The sequence below is a fragment of the Syngnathus floridae genome, chromosome 21, assembly GCF_059516105.1.
Source record: "Syngnathus floridae isolate MCC-2025c chromosome 21, RoL_Sflo_1.0, whole genome shotgun sequence".
NCBI classification, from domain to species: Eukaryota; Metazoa; Chordata; class Actinopteri; order Syngnathiformes; family Syngnathidae; genus Syngnathus; species Syngnathus floridae.
Window position 1 is genome coordinate 3,875,057 of NC_142433.1, and position 20,773 is coordinate 3,895,829.

At 42.7% G+C, this 20,773-nt stretch overlaps 2 protein-coding genes across 3 annotated transcripts in view; one reads left to right on the top strand and one right to left on the bottom strand.

Moving 5' to 3' along the window:
- slc66a2 (solute carrier family 66 member 2) overlaps window positions 1-11,507 on the bottom strand; it is a 47,132-nt gene extending 35,625 nt beyond the window's left edge. Inside the window, exons 1-6 of one of the 2 annotated variants that reach the window (XR_015855125.1) lie at window positions 11,350-11,507; window positions 10,552-10,830; window positions 10,351-10,480; window positions 10,164-10,236; window positions 7,825-7,932; window positions 6,178-6,543 (exon numbers count right to left, since the gene is read on the bottom strand). The gene's annotated coding sequence lies outside the window, so the exon portion shown is untranslated. Of the gene's footprint in view, window positions 1-6,177; window positions 6,544-7,824; window positions 7,933-10,163; window positions 10,237-10,350; window positions 10,481-10,551; window positions 10,831-11,349 lie in introns of those variants that run through there. The other variant, XM_088365750.1, reaches the window with a different exon arrangement.
- LOC148379994 (hippocalcin-like protein 1) lies at window positions 6,660-20,694 on the top strand. Its single transcript, XM_088365752.1, has 5 exons — window positions 6,660-7,091; window positions 16,173-16,362; window positions 16,896-17,177; window positions 17,634-17,739; window positions 18,182-20,694. The coding sequence occupies exons 2-5, from the start codon at window positions 16,267-16,269 to the stop codon at window positions 18,277-18,279; spliced, it is 582 nt and encodes a 193-aa protein (XP_088221878.1). The 5' UTR covers window positions 6,660-7,091; window positions 16,173-16,266; the 3' UTR covers window positions 18,280-20,694.
- Window positions 20,695-20,773: the final 79 nt, after the last annotated feature.

Here is a 20,773-nt window from a genome sequence, read left to right on the forward strand (position 1 = left end):
TCAAGTCGATCACATCTCACCAAACTTGGTCGCCATAGCAACAGCCTCTTCCCCTTTCCCTTCCTCCTTCCTTCTGCTTGAGTCAGTCTTGTTTAATTAAAGCGCGCGAGATGCCAAAGGCCAGTCAACCATTCCCAACGTTCCAACCCTGACTCTTTACTGTCATGTTTGCTTTGAGTCATCCGGATGTTTCCCCACCGCCACAGCCATCGCTCCCTTTGCCACGTCAACAGCTTGGACTCCATGACCATTCTTTCAATAATATTCCTCAAAAACAAGTTCAGTAAAAGTCAACTGGGATAGGATCGTCATTTCGTGCTAATGTTTACACCAATTAGACTGCGGTTAACACTGACAACATAAGATTAGAACAATGGCGTGCTTGAAACAAACCTGCTTTCTAACAACATGGACGCCTCCACCCCCCCTTCGCCCCAACCCGCATCCCTGGAGGTGAGATCGAAGGAATTAAGATACCCAGCCGCTCATCTGTCACATCACGTTTTCTACACAAATGAATTGAAGCTAATTAATGTGCGCGGAGGGAGGGAGGGAGGGGCGGGGGAGCATTTGACCTCCCCCGGCTTAAAAATAACTCTCACAATCCTTTGGGTTGCCATGAGCTGCTCCGAGTTTTACCGCATTAACGTGTGCGGCGATAATTACGCAAAGACAGAGGCTAATTGGGACAATGCATATGAATTCATTAAATGATTCCCTGTTGCTGCTGTTCAATTGGGATCTGGGCCTCACGTGTGGATTTATAGGTGCCCTCACGGAGTCCTGAGAGAAATAGACATTTGGTATTCTCAGGTAATATCTAGAGATGTTCTCATTTCTTCTAAGCAATTGATTTCCATCTGCTATATTAGTTTGCCGCAAAGAAAAAAAAATCACTATGTGGTAAACAAGAAAATTTCCAAGGAGAGAAATCACCATTTGAAAGGAACATGGCGGTAATTAAAAGAACTTTCGTTTTCATCTTTGCTGGTGCCGCTCGGCGAGGCACTCAGGCCAAGTGTGCATTACTTTGCTTGTATAATTGATGGGTCACATTCAAAGTGCAAAGGCCGAGACTGTAAACGGAGATCCACGTCAACATGTCCAGCTTTTGTTAATTCGCATTATTTAAAATATTGCCTGGCTTGAAAAAAGATTCTGCTCTAATGTATTGTTTAGCGACAAAAGCGACCAAACTAATTGAATCAAAGTAGAGTCCCCGCAAAGTGCAAGCTCAGATCATTCAACTATTTGTTTTCTGGCACTATGGGCCAGACAAGGCGTCGCCACGGCAACAGACGGCTACTCCAACCGCACGTGCGCCCCCAAAAATTAAGAAAACTCATTAAGCCAAGCAACACATCAACACAGCGGTAATTGAATAACCATTGTGAGTTGTAGGGTGATCAACCGTGACTGATAAATATTCGAGAAGCTTTCATCTGTGCTAAAAAAGTTATTACTTTTTTTTTTTTTATATCTGATGTCTATCGTGCTCCAGCTCGGCTATCGCATTTCCTCTGAACAAAAGGGCACAAAGAGCTCACTGGCAGTAAGGATATTGTTTTATTGAGCTGGCGGATACGGAGAATTAAGATAGAGCAGACGAGGAGGGACAGTAACTGGGAAATAGTGTTATTGCAATACAAGCTGGGCAAATATTAAAATGTTTGGTTTGTTGTGCTGCACGTTGTTGGAATTAGACGATGACAAACGATGATGACGTTGGAATTAAATTGTTTGTCTGCATGGCTTTTTTTTTTGCAGATGAATTTCACTAATTACAAAAATTGTTGTTTTGGGGAGGATTATGGGGAAAAAAATGAAATCTTGTCGTGTGGATGTGCAGTTCCAGATGAGTCATTCCTGCTGCGCACAGCTCATCAATATTACACAAGCTCCTCATCGCAGCCAGCTCGGGCGGCATTATTAATTTAGCTTTTATTTTTCTGTTTTCTACCCCCGCTTCACCTCAAAGTCAGGCTCGGATCGAAACGCTTTGATATCATTCGCCGATCAAACCCAGAAGTTTCATTTCAACCCGTTTCAGTCAACAGGCGCTTTTATTTTGTGCGCTTTCAGCAATAAACTCGCTGTTACATAAGGAGGCCGGATCCTCGGCGTTGTCTCGGCCCGATGCTATTAACTAGCCGGCGGCAGATAGCCAAGCGTAATCCTCTCATGCAATCCCGAGCACTGTTCTAAGCGGCGACTATAGTGAGCAACAGCTGTGCTTAGCATCACACATCACTTCTGCTCTTTAGATTATACATCCAACTCTTGTCAAATGCAAATAAAGGTCTCAGAGATGGTAAAAAATGTTGTAATGAAATTCTAAAAATGGCAACCGGCATCCCCAATTCAGTTTATTTCGGCTGTTACTGCAAGATTCCATGCAAATGCAGAGGGGATTAGAGGATAAGGTTTAACCTATAAAATATTCAGCTATGCTTCTTGCCATTTGCTGTGACGACACACACACTGGCCTGAGTAAATGGTTTTGTAATACACTCATGCAAAAAAAAAAAAAAATCTGTAAATAAATGCCCCTGGTCACTATTTGTAAAAACAGATTTCTTGACATAGATTTCCTTGGACGTTTGCTGCAGTTCATTTTTAGCCCGTCTTAAAAAATGGAAGATTTAAAAAAAAAAGGAAAGAATAGATGAGCAGTGAGTGAGCGGAGCGCGTTGACGGGGTGGGGGCCTTGTTAGAAGTACGGACTTTCATCACGGCGCTCGTTCCCTCGCTTGTCTTTGCCGCTTTCTCCAGAGGCATTAATATGAAAGATGACACCCTCCTTGTCTGCAACAAAGACGAAACTTCGACTCTTCATTAGCGGAAAAGCCATAAGCTCTTCGACACGGGCTGCGAGACCTTGAATTTCATGAATACATTACGATTGTTGGCATGTAAGGCATGTTTTGAAATCTATCAGGAAGAACCTGCTGCTATTTAATCCTGTTCATTATCCTTGTAGGAGAGCAGCTCATTAAGGGCAGTGATCCATCAGTCAAGATGTTCCTCGTCATCCATTGGTGCCTTTTATTAAGTCCCCCCCAAGTGTTGATCTTACAGGTAAGAACATCCGCTACTCACAGCCAAAGCAGATTAAAGGGAAGCATTTGAGTGTGGGGTCAGACGCATTAGTGAGACTTCGCTCGTACGTTAAAAGCAGCCGACTCAAGTCTGCCTGGCCGTGAATGGAAAGATATATTAAATTGTGATTATTTCCAATATTATTTAAGCGGCGGTTTTAAAGCAAAAAATACTTGAACACTTATAGTTGTGAAACTCTTCTTTGGTTGCGGCAGCACGATTGTATTATACTGCCCCCGGTGGCCAATTGTACCTATCACTACATTTAATTTGATGGAATGAATTTGTAACTCGGGTAATAACAAAACTACTGTGATGTTTTTTATTTGTTGCCCGGGGGACTCTGACCTTTAAAATATGTCTTGTCTGGTAAGTTGTGCTAACCGGCATCCAGCACAGGTGAAGTTCAGGGCACCAGTGATGCCTTTTGTATTTTCACGAAAGAGACAGCTATCCAATTACATGTCCCGCTTTATTCGCGGCCTTTCCAAATTGTAAAGCGTGGATCCAAACTAGGAGAGTGCAAAATGCAGAAATGATTTGACCTGTCACGAGAGAACAGTTAGTGTCACATCATGTTGCTGAACGGATCGTAATTCCATAAGCGAGATGAAATGATCCGATTCCATTTCCTGTGTTTTTCAATCTCAATAACTCCGAGGGATCCAAGCTGTTGCATAGCAACGCGGTTCGTAACGCCTGTTTTGGAGATGCGGCTTGGGTTTTGAGTGGCATTTGAATGCAGCTCCACGGGGACTTGCGAGGGCTCCACGGGAAGCGAACCCGCCATTGGTAATAAAAGTTAGCCGAGGACGGCGGCGAGATGGAGAAAAGTGCAATTTAACAACACCGTTGGGCCTCTGGCTCTTCAGTCGATGTTGCGAGCAACATCGTGATTATTACTGTGTTCAGTCCAGCACAACAGGATTGCTTTGTGGTCTCAATTATTGTTTACCTTCTCATGTTGCTTTTTTTTTGCCTCCACTCGGTAGACCTGGCAGTTTTATTTTTGTTGCTACAATACTGCAAATTGTTATTTACGATATTATCGGCAAACTCATTAGCGTTGCGTACATCACATTGGCACGACTTGCCAGTATTAATATACTTTTTTTTTTTTTTAAGGGTTGTTAAAAAACTGCTCCATGACCCGATATGAATAAATATTCACCACGTGCTCTTTTGATTGCCGGGATCGCAATTGAGGGTTCAGCCACCTCCGCAACTCCTAGCGCTAATTTGACTCATTTAGTCCGCCCGCCTGGTGTAATAAGACGACATGAAGAATAATTTCAATACATAACTATTCATACGATGGCCCCGGGAACACCTTGGAAAGGTCACGTTTGAAGAGAAGCCTAAGAAATGCAAATTGATTTGAAGTCATAGTAGGATTTATGGAAACTGATTCGGCCCAATAAAGGTCGGCCGTCTCCGTCCCTGTCGGTGACCACACGGCCGTGAGGGAAAGGCGATGCGACGGTTATGCAAGAGCGCCCCAAAAATGCAGCAACAGCAGAGGAGGGAAAGTGCCAAGAGAACAAGAAGAGAGTCGGTGGAGATGGAGCGGGGTAATTCAATCACATCAGTGTTCTCATTCGCAGGACAGAGACAAAGAGTCATGGGCAACTAATGAAATAAGTAAACGCTGAGTTGGATATTTATCCTGGTCTCACTCTCTGAGGGATAAAACAGAGGTGAGCCAAATTGAGGCGTGATGGCGGGTCCAGGAGAACACGGTGAAATGTTTTATTCCTTTAATTGGGTTCACTTTTTTCCCCCTTTTTTTTTTTTTTTATGTAGATTTGTCATTACAGGGTAGTTGGAAGATAATTTAGTTCCATCGCTCTTCCATCCACATTGCCAGCAGTGTAATGGACACCGCTGTGAGATAGTTTATCACCATTAAGAGATGAGACATCCCCCGGTTCCTCGTCACGCGGCGCTTTAAAATTGCCATTCCGCTGTTACATGATATTATTTGATGGCGCCGACTCTTCTTCCGTCCACTGCTGTGCTGTGATTGCTAAGCGTCTCCATCAAAATGCCTGGTCAATAACGGCTGTCAATAAATCATCCCCCTTTTGATCCGTGCGTAATTCTCGACTTTGTATTCGCGTCAGGTTTTTTTCCGCCTTTTGATTTCTCCGTGCTCTCAAATGACAAGTTGGCGGCGATGGTTGTAACGCAATAAAATGGCAGCTCCAATTTTTCCCATAGGAAATAATAGAAAGTGAACTGATTTGCTCAGGATCAAAATGGTCGCCGCCACAAAACATTTGTGACGGAAGCCATAAAAATGTAGAGTGACGGCTGCTGTGATGAAAAACAGCAGAAGGTCCAAATTGAAACAAGCCGTTCTGTAATGCTGGTTGGCTTACAAATTGTTTTGGTTGAGAAATAGATTCATTGCAGGATCAAATTCACAAAAATCAATCAATCTTTTGGGCTTTTTTTTTTCTTAAAAGGAATCAGCGATAGATTTATCATGCAGCAGAGAGTGGTCGGGTCACATGGGCCAAATCAACAAAATTTGTCTGGATGACTGAGAGCTCATTAGATGATTATCACACTCAGAGGGTAAACAGAGGCAGGCCATCTCTGAAAGAGACCCCCCCCCCCCCCACCTCATTTAAAATCCATCACAGGGTTGCTCATATTCCATTTTCTTGAGACCGACAGCTGTGAGTCATCGCCGACATTTGATTTAATGAAAAAATAAAAGACTAGTCTCTGGAGTAGTCTGGTTTGGATAGCGAACCCTTTACGGAGATGCTTTTAATATTCGTGCCGACTTTAAAAAAAAAAAAAAAAAGTGAAGTCGTCAAAAGCGACAAGCCTCGCATCTCCTTTCGAGAACCACACGTGAATCTACGGAACCGACTCCTAGCTGAACATGTGACGCGAAGCACATGATGAGCATAAAGTAGATCATGGGATGTCACCATTTGTTGCTGAATCCTGCAACACAAAATGCTTTGACTGAGCAGGGAAAAAAAAAAAATCTCCAGATTTGACAATAAATAAACTTGGGAGTAATATTCCCAGGCATATATATATATTTTTTTAAAGTTATTTCTGCAGTTTACTGAGCAGTTGTGATAGTCTTTTTCATGTATGCATGTATTTAACTGCTCCCTATTTAATGAATTAATTCATCCTGTATTTTTAATGCAACACGAATATGCTATTTTTCTTGTTAAAACAAAGAACAGTACACAAATAGTGCTGTTTTACACTGGGGGTGTTTAGATTTATGGAATTCACATGCATTTTAATGGGGAAAGATGATTCCAGATACTCGATTGGTATTTTGTAGTATTCCCTGGCTAGACATTAGCATTTTGTGTGCACCTAATATCTTTACTGTCATAAAAAATATAAATAATTAAAATTCCCATGTCATGGCTCTGGCTCCTTTGTGGTGACGTGCAGTTTTTTCAACTGGGGAGAAAGAGAGAGAGAGAGAAAGATGGAGAAAGTGGGTGGGGCTGTGCCAATGTCTGTGCCAATGGGCGCAGGGCTGCCTAATTAAAGTCCTAGCAAGTAATCCCGGACAGCGCCACCCCATCAACCCCCCCCTCCTCGCATACGCTTTAAATCCACTCCTTTGGCGCACACCCATTGAAAAAAAACACAGCGTCTTTCTTCCGTATGCAGACTCCACTGGAGGAGATCACGCTAAGCATGCTCTGCGGGACTCGGCGCGTGTGAGACTGGCCGGGGTTCAGTGCGGCCAATCCGTCATCCGTCCATCCTTCCCTCCGAGGCGCATCGAGACGCTCGGGGCGACCGCGGATGTGCGCGCTGAGCAGGCGCACAAGTCGCGTCTGAAAGCGGGTCGCGATCGAGCCAGCATCCGCTGCCTTTATAATCCCCGCAGCACGGCGAGGAAGGCACCCAGCATCCTTCCATCTCTACGCGGCTGTCCTTGCCTGGCTAATCGGAGCGCGGAGGACGTCCTTCCTCATCCGTAGATCGCCTTACATCGGGTAAGAGAGTGCTGCGCATGCCTTCAGATTTTCTCCGGGGGTTGTAATTGTCCACTGTGACTTATTTCTGCGGCCAATTGGAGCTGAAACATTGACACGCAGGCATGCACGCGTACTATCGACATTCAAAAGGATTCTTCAATGCAGACCTTTTGTTTGTTTAGCCAATAGGAAGAGATGCCTTCATTTTTTTTTTTATGAATGATCTATGAATGCACATGGCCAACACAAAGAGGATCACTTTGAGATATTATTGGTGACTTTTGAGGTACGCCAAATCAAACTAGTATGACCATTTTTATATCTATTTTAATGGGGAAGTTAATTCATGGGATGTCAAGAGTTGGGTCACGCCCTAAAAGTCAGTTTTATGAACGCATCTGTCTTTGCTTCTCTTTCACCTCCCGCTTGCCGATTGGCAGCGTTGGCAACCACATCCTTAAATTAAGTCAGCAGAGGCAGCGAGATCGCCAGAGTGAGGATGCTAATTATCACCTGTCACTTAGATGCTCTCGACGCCAGCTCGACTCGGGATAACGAGGATGAGGAAACGCGCGAAAAACCAGAAGATTGTTTTTTTTTTCAATTTTCCAAACTTTTAAATCAGCCTCCAGTTCACAGAAAATTTACTTTTAATCCCATTAATTGGTTTCAACTTCAAACCTTTGACAATGTGTAAATTTCCACCTTTTTTGTCAGAAATTAATTGACAGCAACACTCATTAGTGCCTACCTGAGGGAAGCTTCTCAAATGTGAGCAGGGTTGTCCACCAATGATTTTTTTTCCCCCAGCAGTCCTTTGCAATCGGATTTTGTCCTCTTTTGCAGCAGCACCAAACCACTGTGATGGAGGAACACAGAAATGAATCAATGCCTGATTTATAAAACAATAACAAGTGCAACATATTCTTTGTAAAAGCCGGATGAATCCGATCTTGCAACATCTCCCCGATAATGGGGGGTGGGGGGGTCTCATGTGGTTAGGCAGCCAATGGAAGTTAGAAATGTGGTTTCAGGCTTTCCGCTGGTTGCAAGAGGGACAGTTGATAATCACTCAAGTGTATATTGGCGGATGTGTCTAACTTTTACGCTATCATGGTTGGAAAGTCTGAATGATGCTGTGACTATGCAGCGTTTAGCTTGCATGTGCTAATCTAGTTGTTACATAAGACGCTAAGTGTGTGCTGCTCAGTCCATCACACACATTAAAAAAAAAAAAAAAAAAAACTACTATCCCTGCATATGCTCCTTTACACTTTTGCATATGACAGCATTGATTTCAGTTTTTTGCTCACATTGACAGACACAACAAGTTGCTCGTGTCGACCTTGATGCTGCCGGGAGCTCCCAGCAGCATCGCTGCATGTTCCCCTCCCACTAACATGTCAGCACGTATGAAGAGAGTGGGTAAAGTCACTTTGAATTAAGGTTTGGCTCCGGAACGAAGGTCGGTGTTTGTTTATTAGCATACAAACAGCAGGGGAAAGCCTTGGTTTAGGTTTCAAGGGCTTGGCTTCCACGCCCACCCCTGCAGCGGTGGCCTGCTCCTTGTAAGTCTTCCAACAGCATGATGGCTGTGGAAGGCCAAGGAATTATCTGAAAGGACAACGCGAACCACTTTGTGGGAGAGTGCAAAAACATCAAGAGCCAAAGTAAAATGGTCCAAAAGCTTCTGCGGTCTGCTACCGCTTTAGCCGGCCAGACAATCTGTTCCTGGAAAACAAGTCGAAATCGGAAAATCAAAGTATGTTGACGTCATGTGATTAGCTGGTGACATCACAGCAGCGTCATCCGTAATGGAACTACTTTTACTCAAAATTGTTCATGCTGAGGAGTGCTTGAGGTTGGGGGGAAAAAAACAAAAACAAAGCACTTGGCCCAGGGGGAGGTTTGTCACAATGTTTCATCTTGAAACTAGTGAGAATCAGAGAGGATTTAAAAGAGTAATCCCTCCCCCATGTGACAGTTTTCATCTGCAGACGGAAAGGGAGGGGGGGAGTAGGGTGTGGCCGGGATGCGGGGGGTCGGCGTGGAGCCCCCCCATTGAATGCTTTCAGCTTTATAATCTCTTCTGATCCCACTTCGGGGAAGGGGGCCGAGACTTCTCAATAAAGTCTGCGATAAGGCTGAGGAGGCAAATGGATGAGCCAAGCTAAATTGACGCGTGTGCGGTTAGCACAGCCAAGTCAATGGTGAATATCGAATTTAAAGTTTATACATAATATCTAAAGTTTTGGGAGGCCTACGTATGCCAGCATGATGGTTTTCCTCAAATTGCCCTTTTTCTTTTTACACAAAAGGAGAGTGACAGCAGAACCTGTTTCAGGTGAAAAATGTCACAACAGTCTTGACAGTTATTTGAGCGTTTTTTTTCATGGCGCACTCAGAAATATGGCAGGCCAATTAAAGAGAGGGAAAAAAATTAATGAAGGGATGTGGCGTAGGCTGTCTTGGATGCATTTACAAGCTCGTGTAATGACCGCAGACTCATTTGCACGGGTGATGGAGCAATCGTAACGCAACCTTTTCTTCTCTTGATGGCTCTGTGAGCAAGAGGAGTTCTTCGGCGGCGGCTCGGGCTGATAAATGAGCTACTCTTCTGTAATTTTGGAGACAGTCATTAGATCTGCGCAATGGGGGAAAACTCAGAGTATTTATCCTCTCTTACAATCAAAGCCTCCATTGGCAGAATTGGGGGATGCATCTGCAAGATTATCCTGATTGATAATCCTGTGGTGTGGGGTGTTTTAAGATTTTTTTTTTCAAATCTGCCTAGCAACTGATGTTAGGAAACCTTTTCAATTTTTGTAATAATACTAATTGGTGGTGGATTTAGTCATCTTGTGCATACCACGCACAATCAGAGTAGTAACACTACATCGCGTGGGCCCTCTGACATTTAAAAAAAAAATTAAGATATAAGAAATCATTTGTAGCCGCAGTCTCACAACGCCGACCTGTTTTTACACCTCAGCAGTCTGGCTGTCGCTTGTAAACACGAAAGAGCGTCTCTACGCGTGGCTGCCGCTAACCAGGATGTGAGTGATCAGAGGGCCGCAAGCTGTTCCTTACCCAGGCGTCTCCACGTTGCCACTTGTGCATTCACAAGAGGAAGAGGTGGCACGGCGGGAAGCTAGCCGAGCACCTGCGGTGAGAACAATGGAGGTGGAAATTAGAGGAGGGGTTGAAATAGCTGAACCTTTAAATTTATCTGACAAAAAAAAGCCAAAACACAAATAATCACAACAACAATACTTACATGGATATATTTTCTCTAATCTATGGACTGGAGTATAGTTTTGGGCCTTCTCTGCCTCTTCTTCTCGCTCCCAAATCAATCATTGGAGCTCAGTGCTGCCTGGAATGTTGTGGCAAACCTTGGTACTACACTGAAAGCATACAAATACTACAAACAATCTGCAATATATCGGATTTTGTACTGTATATTGCACGTGTGTACCTAATGGTTTCATCTTCAGAAGCATCACGGTGAAAGGGGAGGCGGGAGGGGGATAGTTGCTAAGCAGCCGAGAGATGACACTCGAACTTCACAGGCGAGCCTTCAAGGTGTTGAAGGAGGCAGCGTGAGAGAGCAAGTGCGAGGAGTTCCTCTGATCTTTCTCTGCCTCCGTCTCCAACACGAGTAAGAATCTCCCACAATGCACCGCAGCGGGCTTCTTCAGCTTCCCGCATAATCTCCCGTGAAGGGTATATTCTTTTCTGGACTGCCTGCTGCTGGCTTTGGAGAAGTGGCAAATGGAAAAAAATGACATCATAGCCACATACAATCTGTTTCGTGAGGTTAGCTGACTTCCAAGTTATTCTAGTTTCAAAACTTGACCATGGAAATTAACAATTTATGGATTCAAATCCAGAACCTCTCAACCTCTCACTCACGCACTTTGGTTGATTCTGTCGCCTTTAAAAAACATTTCTTTTTTTATTTCCCCTCCAACCTCTTTTAAATCTGACAGATCCTCCTCCATATTGACACTCTCCAGGGCTTGAAAATGTAACTTGCTAGGCCAATTAAAAACAAAAATGTCTCTTTTCACCAACAAGTCTCGGTGTTACGAAATATTCATCTCATGTCACCGGGAAACAAAAAAAAAAAACATGAATATTTAAATGAAGTTATTATCTAAGGAGTTCATGGCATTGTGTAAACAGTAGCGCCGCAAGAAAGCTAGCTTGGGTTATGTACTATGCATGCACATTCTATTTACTCAATTTATAAAACACAATGTTAACTGCTTACCTAGCTGGAGTCCAAAAATAATAATAATAATAAAAAAAGAAGAAAATAAATCCAAATGACAAATATGAACTGAAGCAGCTGTAAACTTTGGATAAACTAAAAAGTAATGACTTGCAGGTGTGGGGCAAACAGTGCAAAAACAGGAAGTAACACTTGAGTTTGACATAAGTATTTCAAAATAAAACCTTTTTATTTGGAAAAGATATATATATATACTTTAAACAATAGAAATAGCACAAAATTAGATGAGGACTTGGCCTGGTAATTTAAAATATTTTTCTGTTTTTGAATATAGGGATAGAATTGAAAATCTTTGTTTTTAAATCCAACTCATCCATTCATCAAGAAAATGGTTGACAGACGAATCGAATTCCCTTTTAATATAAACCAATGCACCAATTTAAAGGGCTTGAGTTTAAGACTTCTATGTTGTGGGAATACATGCCGTGGGCCAGTCGATCTCATTAAACCTACGCAGTAATTTGTCAGCAGCACAGGGGTGAAGGATTGATTGCCTTCTCCAGTGACCGCAGCCAGGTTGGCATCCTGCCTCACGTGGTTGTTTAGTAACCGGGACAAAGGCCGGTGGGCCGAGCTCTGCGGCGCTGGCAGAAAAATCGAGAACAGCGCTACCAAGGGGGACGATCGTGACGCGGCGGCGAGCGGGAGGCCCAGAAGCATTTAACCGAGATCAAGCTGCTGCTACAGAAAAAAAAACACTAGTGACATTTAAGAAGGTTTCAGGGGGGGGGGGGGGGTGCAGTGGGGAAGAGAGAGAAGCTTAATGGGAGTAAAAAAAAGGGAAGATGTTCAGGTGTTGTGTGTCGGTGCATCGATTGCAGCTAAGGATGGAAATAAATCTCCATTCTCTGTTGCCTCTGCAGTAGGAGGAGGAGGCGGCTGTGTGGGGGCCATATTGGACTGGAGGTCACGATTACATGTCGTTAGCGCGTGCGGCTCGCAGTTTTTTAACGTTCCGACTGAAGCGAAACCTGGCTAGGATTAAATGGAGCAGTTTTAAATGGTGAAGATTGGAGGAATTTTGTAACCAAGTTCAGATCTGATCGGATGTGGGATTCCTCACAGGTCAGTCTTAGGACCCCTTTGGTTCGGTCTATCCAATTTATTTTGGGTTGCAAATGAGCGTCAACGTTTTTTAAGTGAAGCATCATTGCGTCGACATGTCCATCCATCCATCCATCCATCCATCCATCCATCCATCCATCCATCCATCCATCCATCCATCCATCCATCCATCCATCCCTCTTTCTTTCATCTGTCCATCCATCTGTCCATTTGTCTGCCGTCCACTGTCCATCCACCCACTTAGCGATTAATCAAGCCGCCATCTGTCTTTTTCTCCGTCCCTCCCTTCCTCCATTATCTGTCAATGCATCGAGCGTCCATCCATCCACAGTCATGCCGCAATCTGTCTCCTCCGCTGTCTTTCTATCAATTCATCATTCTGTTTATCCCTCCACCATCTGAGTCCCACCCTCCCTCAATCTATCCATCTCTGTCTCCGTGAGGAGACATTGCGCAGTGATGCTTCAGAAGCGTGTCATGCTGGAAAAGTGAACATGAAGGTGTGACGACTAAAATGAGCCCACTCAGGAGAGCCTTTGTCACGGAAGTCAATTGAGAAATGTTTCGGTGACTCTTTTTATTGCGTGTAGCCGCATGCCACCACTCTCTCCGGGCAGATAATAGACTTCGGTACTTGTACCGGAAACGGAAAATTTGAAATGAGGTCATCGTTCTCCCAGATGGAGGTCTGAGAGTCCTTTTGTCCTCTGAATGAGGACACCTTTGTTATGGTTTGGATGAAGATAGACCTAGAATATTTTGTATATATTTTACAGTTGGGCTTTTAATCTTTCACTTCCTAGCTACTTTGGAAGCCTTATAATCATTTTCTTTCAGCACATCAAATTGCCGCCTTTATTTTCTACTCCCACCTTCAAATATGAAAAAAAGCAGCCGAGAATCGAGACCTTTTAGGTGTGTGAGTACGCGGGTAATTAAGCCCTCCCCCTTTTTGATGGACTTATTATGGGAGAGATGAAAGTGCTCCACGCTTAGGACCAGTCCTCATTCTTATTTTTAACCATGCCATTAATGTCCCTTTTTCTTTTCATGCTATCCGTATATTCTGATCTCATCCCGCCGCCATTTTAGGTCACAGTGGACAACCACAAAGGAGAACTTCTAAATTATTTATATCAATGCAATACTTTTGACTCAACTGTTTTTAGACACGATTTTCAGTCATAATATTCAGTAAGGGAAATAATGATGTGGCTAGTAGTGAAGTCAAGTTGCAGTCGATTTTGAGTTATCACCGTGGAGTGCCCGAGTATTGATGACATCACTTCTCAGACGCCGACCATTACACAGCACAACGCGGCTCAAAGTGGCGCGTATAATTACAGTCATCATCAGGCGGACAATAGCCGGCTATCGCCTCTTTCTAGCGTGACGCAAGCGACGCGGCAAGAGGATGAAAAATAGAGCAGAAGCAACGAGATGAAATTGCAAGTGGGGAGAAGGTGGGGTGGAAAAAAATATGGATGAAAGATGTTGTCGTCTCAGGTGGCTGATATTTTCTCCTCTTATGAGCACATCTCGGTAAAAAAACATCTTCGGATTCCGCTTATCTTCATCAAATTCCCGTTCATCTCGCTTCCCTCCATCTCAATTTGCTCACCGCCGCCACGACTCGCTCTATCGGAGCTGACGTCTGGGCCATCATCCAGTAATGCGTGGCGTAATAAAACTCCAACCTCCAGTCGATATGCTTTAATATCTGCTATTTTTCACCGCTGCCCACAGAAATCATTCTGGTGAGAGGACACGACTCAACTTGCTTGGAGTTCCTCTCAGTCGGGGGAGTTAATAAGTCATTTTTGTGACTTTGAGTTTGCATTTATAAGGAGAGAAAACACAGAGGAACCTTAATTTACTTTAGGGGAGGCCCAGTGCCCCCCCCCCAGTCTAGCTCCGCCACTGGGCAGGCATCTCGAGTCCAATGTGCAAATGTCATTGACCCGCTTTAAAAACTACAGAGCAGATGTTCAAGTCTTGCGGGTCAATTTGTGACGAGGCAACGACTACCGACGGAGTAAGCAAGCACTTGGACCGGCGAGTCAGATTAGAGCTTTGTGACTCAGGATGGAGAGATGAACGATTAAGAGGGAGTATGGACGTGGGCTCCGGGATTAGCGTGACTGAGGATGGCGAGGAAAGAAACTCGATGAGATAGAGGGAGCGAACTTGTTATAAAAAAAAAAAAAATGAGCCGTCTGTTTGATTTAGCGCTTGAAAGCTTTTTGTCACACCTCAAGTTCGATTCTGAAGAGCCAAGCTGCTAAACTGTTTGACCACTTATCAAACAACAATATTTGTCTTCATTTTTTTCCCTAACTCGCCTGCTAATCAAACAATATCGAAAGCCATTACAGACAAACGTGTGAGACAAACACAACTAAGTCACAATCCATGTTCACGTAATAGAGCAATTAGAGGTCCGGTATCGAACAGTACACTGCCGCAGCCATAACTAAATGCCGAATGCAAAGTGCTTCTCATCGATCTGCTTTTTACATTCATCATTCATGATTATATTGCGCAAGGCAATTAAGTCGAAAGTTATCTCTGAGTGTTTTAACTGGTAACTTTTAATGAGGGACGCAGGAAAGTCTTTGTTACAATTAAGGCTAGCAGACATTTGGTACTCTTCCAACCTCTTTGGACTGTTACTTGGAAATACGACAATATTGGTTCAGGGTCAGGAGATAGTCCCAAGGATAATTATATTTCGTTTAAGACCGGTAAATCATATAGTAAGACCCGGAGGGGGAGGGCGAGGAGCCAATAAATCATAAGCGATGCCCAATTCGCTCCCTGAGGTGCTTTGATAAATGCCTACAAGCATCAATGTCAAGCCTGGACGCCAACGCCTCGCTCTGAGTGACTTAATATGCACATTGCATTATTTTATTAGCCAGTTGAAGAGGCGTTCAAGGTGCGTGGGTTAAGACCTGCAGCAACCCGGCACGCTCGAACACGACTGTCGGAAGTGAACCTGTTGTGTATATTAAGGAAAATATGTGGTATCAAAATTTAATGCTATTAGATTTTTTGTGGTTTTTGCCAAGTGACAGATGGGATATACTCCAGCTCACCTGCGACCCTTATCGGGACAATCGAAAATAATTGGGGCACATTTTAATTAGAGGGACAGCAGCTATTTGAGGAAATGCAGCACTTGAGACACGCCTGTGGATGAGTGACAATTATATAACGGTGTGAAGGGATTTTTAAGATGGAGGTTTTGTTGCATCCGTGAAAATTTCGGCTTTGTGGGTCAAGCAGATTAGGAACGCGCGCACATGAAAGCGCACAGCTGACTTGACACATAAACACAACTGGCCAGCGTCAATGTGATCAGTCGTGTGACGTCAACAAGCCGCTGGATTATTTATTTAATGTTTTGCAAATGTGACGCTGCCGTTTGCTGTGTTTTATAACATTCTGTGTCCGGGGGATTAGGTTTAGTTTGGTGGAATCTGGTTTGAGTACAAAAAAGTCATTGTCAAAGTCACGCCATTTGTGTATCGCTTTATTACGTAAAAGTAAATATAGCGGAATTAGAATATAATCGGCACACTTTGATCATTGACGGAAGATTTGGAAAAGGGGAAAACAAACACAATGGTGGCTCATTATTTGGCAAGCAAGCGCTTAATAGCAGTTCATGAAGTCTCACTAAAATGCTGAATAACTCATAAACTGTTGCTAACCCCACTATGTGTGATTGACAGGTGTTAAAAGCGACCAGAACGGTGCTGTAGTCACTGTCAAGTCCAAAAAAAAAAAAAAAAGGCCCCCCGAAACCTTTTTGCCCGAGCTGTCGCCATGGGCAAACAAAACAGCAAGCTGCGGCCAGAAATGCTGCAGGACCTGAGGGAGAACACGGAGTTCTCCGACCATGAGCTGCAGGAGTGGTACAAGGTAACTCCTCACACACAGCTAAAAAAAAAAAAATCATGCCGCTTACATAATCGGATAAGCTTCATTTCCATGTTCCACTCCAGACCTGTAGGTGGCGCACCAACAAGTAGACTATAACCGGATAAAAATGAATGAATTCTTCAGAACCGTTCATCTGAATGAACTGCTTTCAAAACTTGCAGCGAAGATGTTAAGGGACTTGACAGCGGGCCGAGCAGTAATCCACTAGCCAGACTGGATTAAGAAGTGATGGCACGCCAAGCCGCCCGTTTGACTCCTATGTGCATATGCGATGCTTTTCTATGCCTTCTCCGGATTAAACCGGCATACATTAGCGAATCTGCGCACAGCTGGGCGAAGAACAGCTGTTACTGATAAAGCCGCCACCTCGCATACCTTTGACCTCAGTCCGCTGACCTCAGGTCACCCCCCGCAGATGATTCTATGACTAACAAGCGGCTTTAAACAGACTGTCTGCTATATTATTTTTTCTTTTGGACCAAAAGCCACGTCTTTGTTATCCTCCCCCAAAGGGTTTCCTAAAAGATTGTCCCAGCGGAACTTTGAACGTGGAGGAGTTCAAGAAGATCTACGCCAACTTCTTCCCGTACGGCGACGCGTCGAAATTTGCCGAGCACGTCTTTCGAACGTTTGACACCAACGGCGACGGGACAATAGACTTCCGGGAGTTCATCATCGCCCTGAGCGTGACGTCGCGGGGAAAGCTGGAGCAGAAGCTCAAGTGGGCCTTCAGCATGTACGACCTGGACGGCAACGGCTATATCAGTCGTGAGGAGATGCTGGAGATTGTGCAGGTGATATGGAGTAATCAGATGAAAATTTAGTATGCATGATTAAATAATAACTGGGCATTATCATCTTGCCCTTACGCCCCCCCAAGAAAAACCTCCTAGCGCCGCCAGTGCATAAATACGTAATCCAATGAGAAGCTTCTTGGTTCTAATTTTCACAAACGTCCTTCCCCTCTCGAGGTGTCCCACTGATCTACTGTCTGTTTTACACTCTCCACTCCCACGGGAGCCATCTTAATGGCTCTGTAAGCTAATTGTAGATGTGCGCCGCAGGCTCCCTCAGGTTAATTTAATGCCACCAGAGGGAGCACAGCGGTCATACGAGTGGAGCCGAAGATGTATCAGATCAATAACCTCCACCCGGATGACACTCGTTTGCAGTCTCTTCTATTCGTCTTTCATCCGTACTTTTTTTTTTCTATCAGTTGCCACTCAAACTCTCGTCTCTGCCCTTCTCAGGCCATTTACAAGATGGTGTCCTCTGTCATGAAGATGCCAGAGGACGAGTCCACGCCTGAGAAGAGGACGGATAAGATCTTCAGACAGATGGACCTCAATAATGATGGTGAGCTATTTAACATATAGTGTGTACTTTATATTGAATATAAAAATAGCTACCGTATTTTTACCTTATTTTCCACACTATAAGGCGCACCGGATTATAAGGTGCACCTTCAATGAATGACCCATTTTAAAACTTTGTCCATATATAAGGCGCATAGAATAAATAACTCAACGTTGCTCAAACGTTAATGCAATCACAATATAGTAACACTCGAAATAGTGAAAACAATATCAATAACTCAACCTTGCTCAAACGTTAATATCACACAACACATAAAATAAACACGTAAAGCTTACTTTAATAAGTTAGTCCTCATCCATGAATCCATATTGGTCCATATATAAGCTTTTGAGAAAATTTGAGGTTTTTAGGTGCGCCTTATAGTGCGGAAAGTACGGTATTAGGGAAAAAAAACTTCATCTTTCTGCATGCACTCCTGCAGGCAAGTTGTCCCTGGAGGAGTTCATTAAAGGTGCCAAAAGTGACCCCTCCATCGTTCGGCTACTCCAGTGTGACCCCAGTTCGGCCTCCCAGTTCTGAACACCCCCCAACACACACACTTCCCCTGTTGCTATGACAACTGTCATTGAAGATAAATGCATGATGGTTCTCTCATATCTTTTTTTTTTAAATGTTCGTGTTTGCAAAGCGAGGTAATATAAGAAGGAACGTATCATGTGTCATCTTGTTTATTTTTGTATATGTCAGCTAATATCAAAGGACATACTTATCGATGAGAGCGGGTCATGTTCCTAAACGTGCTCTGGAACATGAGCAGCGTCTCATCCAGCACAAACATGTATATCATGTATATATCTATATATATCATGTCTAATGTGTACCATAAAATGAAGCTAAAGGCGGTAAAGTATTATGTAGCGTAGCCTCATGGTGTCATTTGTATGGGCGATGTTGGTTGGAATTTTATTTGCTTTTAAATTATTTCATTTTATTCTATTATGAAGATATTATTATTTTGTTTCCTCATTTAGTGGTCGTGGGGTATTTATTTATTTATTTAACTGCATATCTATTGGGAGAGCCCTTTATTTATACAGATTCTTAATTAAGTGTAATGTGATTAAAAGTTCAACACAACTGAACTTCACAAATGCGCAAAAACAAAAAAAATAGTACGCATACGAGTGGAATTCGCAAGTCTTGACGCTCAAATTTATTTGATAGGCTGCTTATGTGCTGCTGTTTTGGTTAGCAACATCTGGGGCCACTATTTGAGGAATAAGAACAGACACGGCTGTGGTTGTCATCATCATAGTTTTGCTATTTTGATTTATTTGCGTTTTGTACATAAGTCAATTTGTTTGTACATTTTTTTATCGTTGTCGTATTAAATATGACCATATCGTTGTTCATAGCGACAGAGAGAAATGACAAAACGGCAATGTTAAGGTTGGAAGTCAAATACATGCATTTGATATGATGACAAAAAACACAGTAGCACACTTTTTGTGTTTAAGTATCAAGTTTGATTGTGTGTATGCATGTTGATATGTATGGAATGCTTGAGGTTAATTTAACAGTATTATTAATATCACAAGAAGACAGTTGTAACCCATCAGCACTGCATGAATCTATAAAGAAAATAATCCCCAGAAATGTTATGCACGACGGTATCTTTTTGAACCCAGCAGAAAGAAAAAAAATCTTGTTTTGACTCCCAGGTCACTCACTAAGGGCTCGCTCATCACTCGGAACGCTTTAATCGCCTCCTGGATTAGTCTGCTTAGCGGGCAGGTCGATGAAGGGATATGTGTCACAAGATTAGTCCAGTATTTTATCGTGAATTCCAAAGTTGCGGCTGTGTTTACGGGATGTTCAGACATTTTTAGAGCCGTTGGATTTGTTGACAAAACATTTTTAATTGAACAAAGAAACCCTGGGTTGGAAATCTTAAGTGCTTATATAGGAGAAAATGCACTCTGCAGTAAAAATTCAGAGGAGCCGGTAATTTGTCTAAGTCGCATAAAGGATGCAATGGAAAAAAAAAAAAAATTCATCGAGGATTACAAGAATAGAGTCATAATTTTATGAGGAAAAAATGCATTCAACTTTTCTTGTACTACAACTTTTTGTGTATTTGTAACTCATCTTTGAAATAGTACAAATGTATTTGACGATTACAACTTTTAGTAATTTTATGACTTTATTCTTGCAACTCTTCTTTTATACACGCAACTAACCCAGACCATAATTTAGGGTCTACTTAACATTCCAACATTAATATTAAAACTAGGCTCGGATAACGCAGCATTTTCCTTTTATGTATTTTTAGAATATTAAGAATTCAGCCTTTTTTTCAGTGTTGCCCTAAGACTCCTTTTTTTTTTTTTTTTTAGTTCTTCCACCTTTTTGTTATTTGACAGCAGTAGAGCGAATACAATCAAAACGGTTCAAATATCTTTAGGTCTTCACTTTTTTAGTGCGCTTTCATTCTATCAACAAAACAGTGTTTGCTATAACTCTACATTTTACAAGCATGAAAGCCCATTTAAAAAAAAAAAAAAACTTTCACTATCCAGCTTTTCTCATGTTAGGATATTGGGTGTGATTGTTTTTTTTTTTTGTATTGTCCTAAATCAAACACTTGCTCGACTTGATTTTTTTTTTTAATTTCCTATTCAGCTCGTTTTATTTATTTTTGTAGCGTCACTGCCTCTTGCTGGTAGGATAAGGAACAACAGTGTTTTCTATTGTCACTGCTTCCTCACATGAACTTGCTATTTTGTCTCAGATCTATTCTTTCTTCCTTCTAATCGAACCGTTGCACTGCAAATGCACCCTTCCTAACTTTTCTGTTGCATGAAAAAAAAAAATCATGTGGGGATTTGTTCTATTGGATCTGAATTACCAATATAGGTATATTCGTTTCAAAATTGCACGTGTGGTCTCTTCTGTCATTATTGGTTCGAAATAAAATTAGGATATAAACCATGATGTTGTTGTTGGTTTCTTTTCAAATAAGTTTGGGGGATTTTCCTGAAAAAGGATGACGGAAATTAACAAATAATTCCAA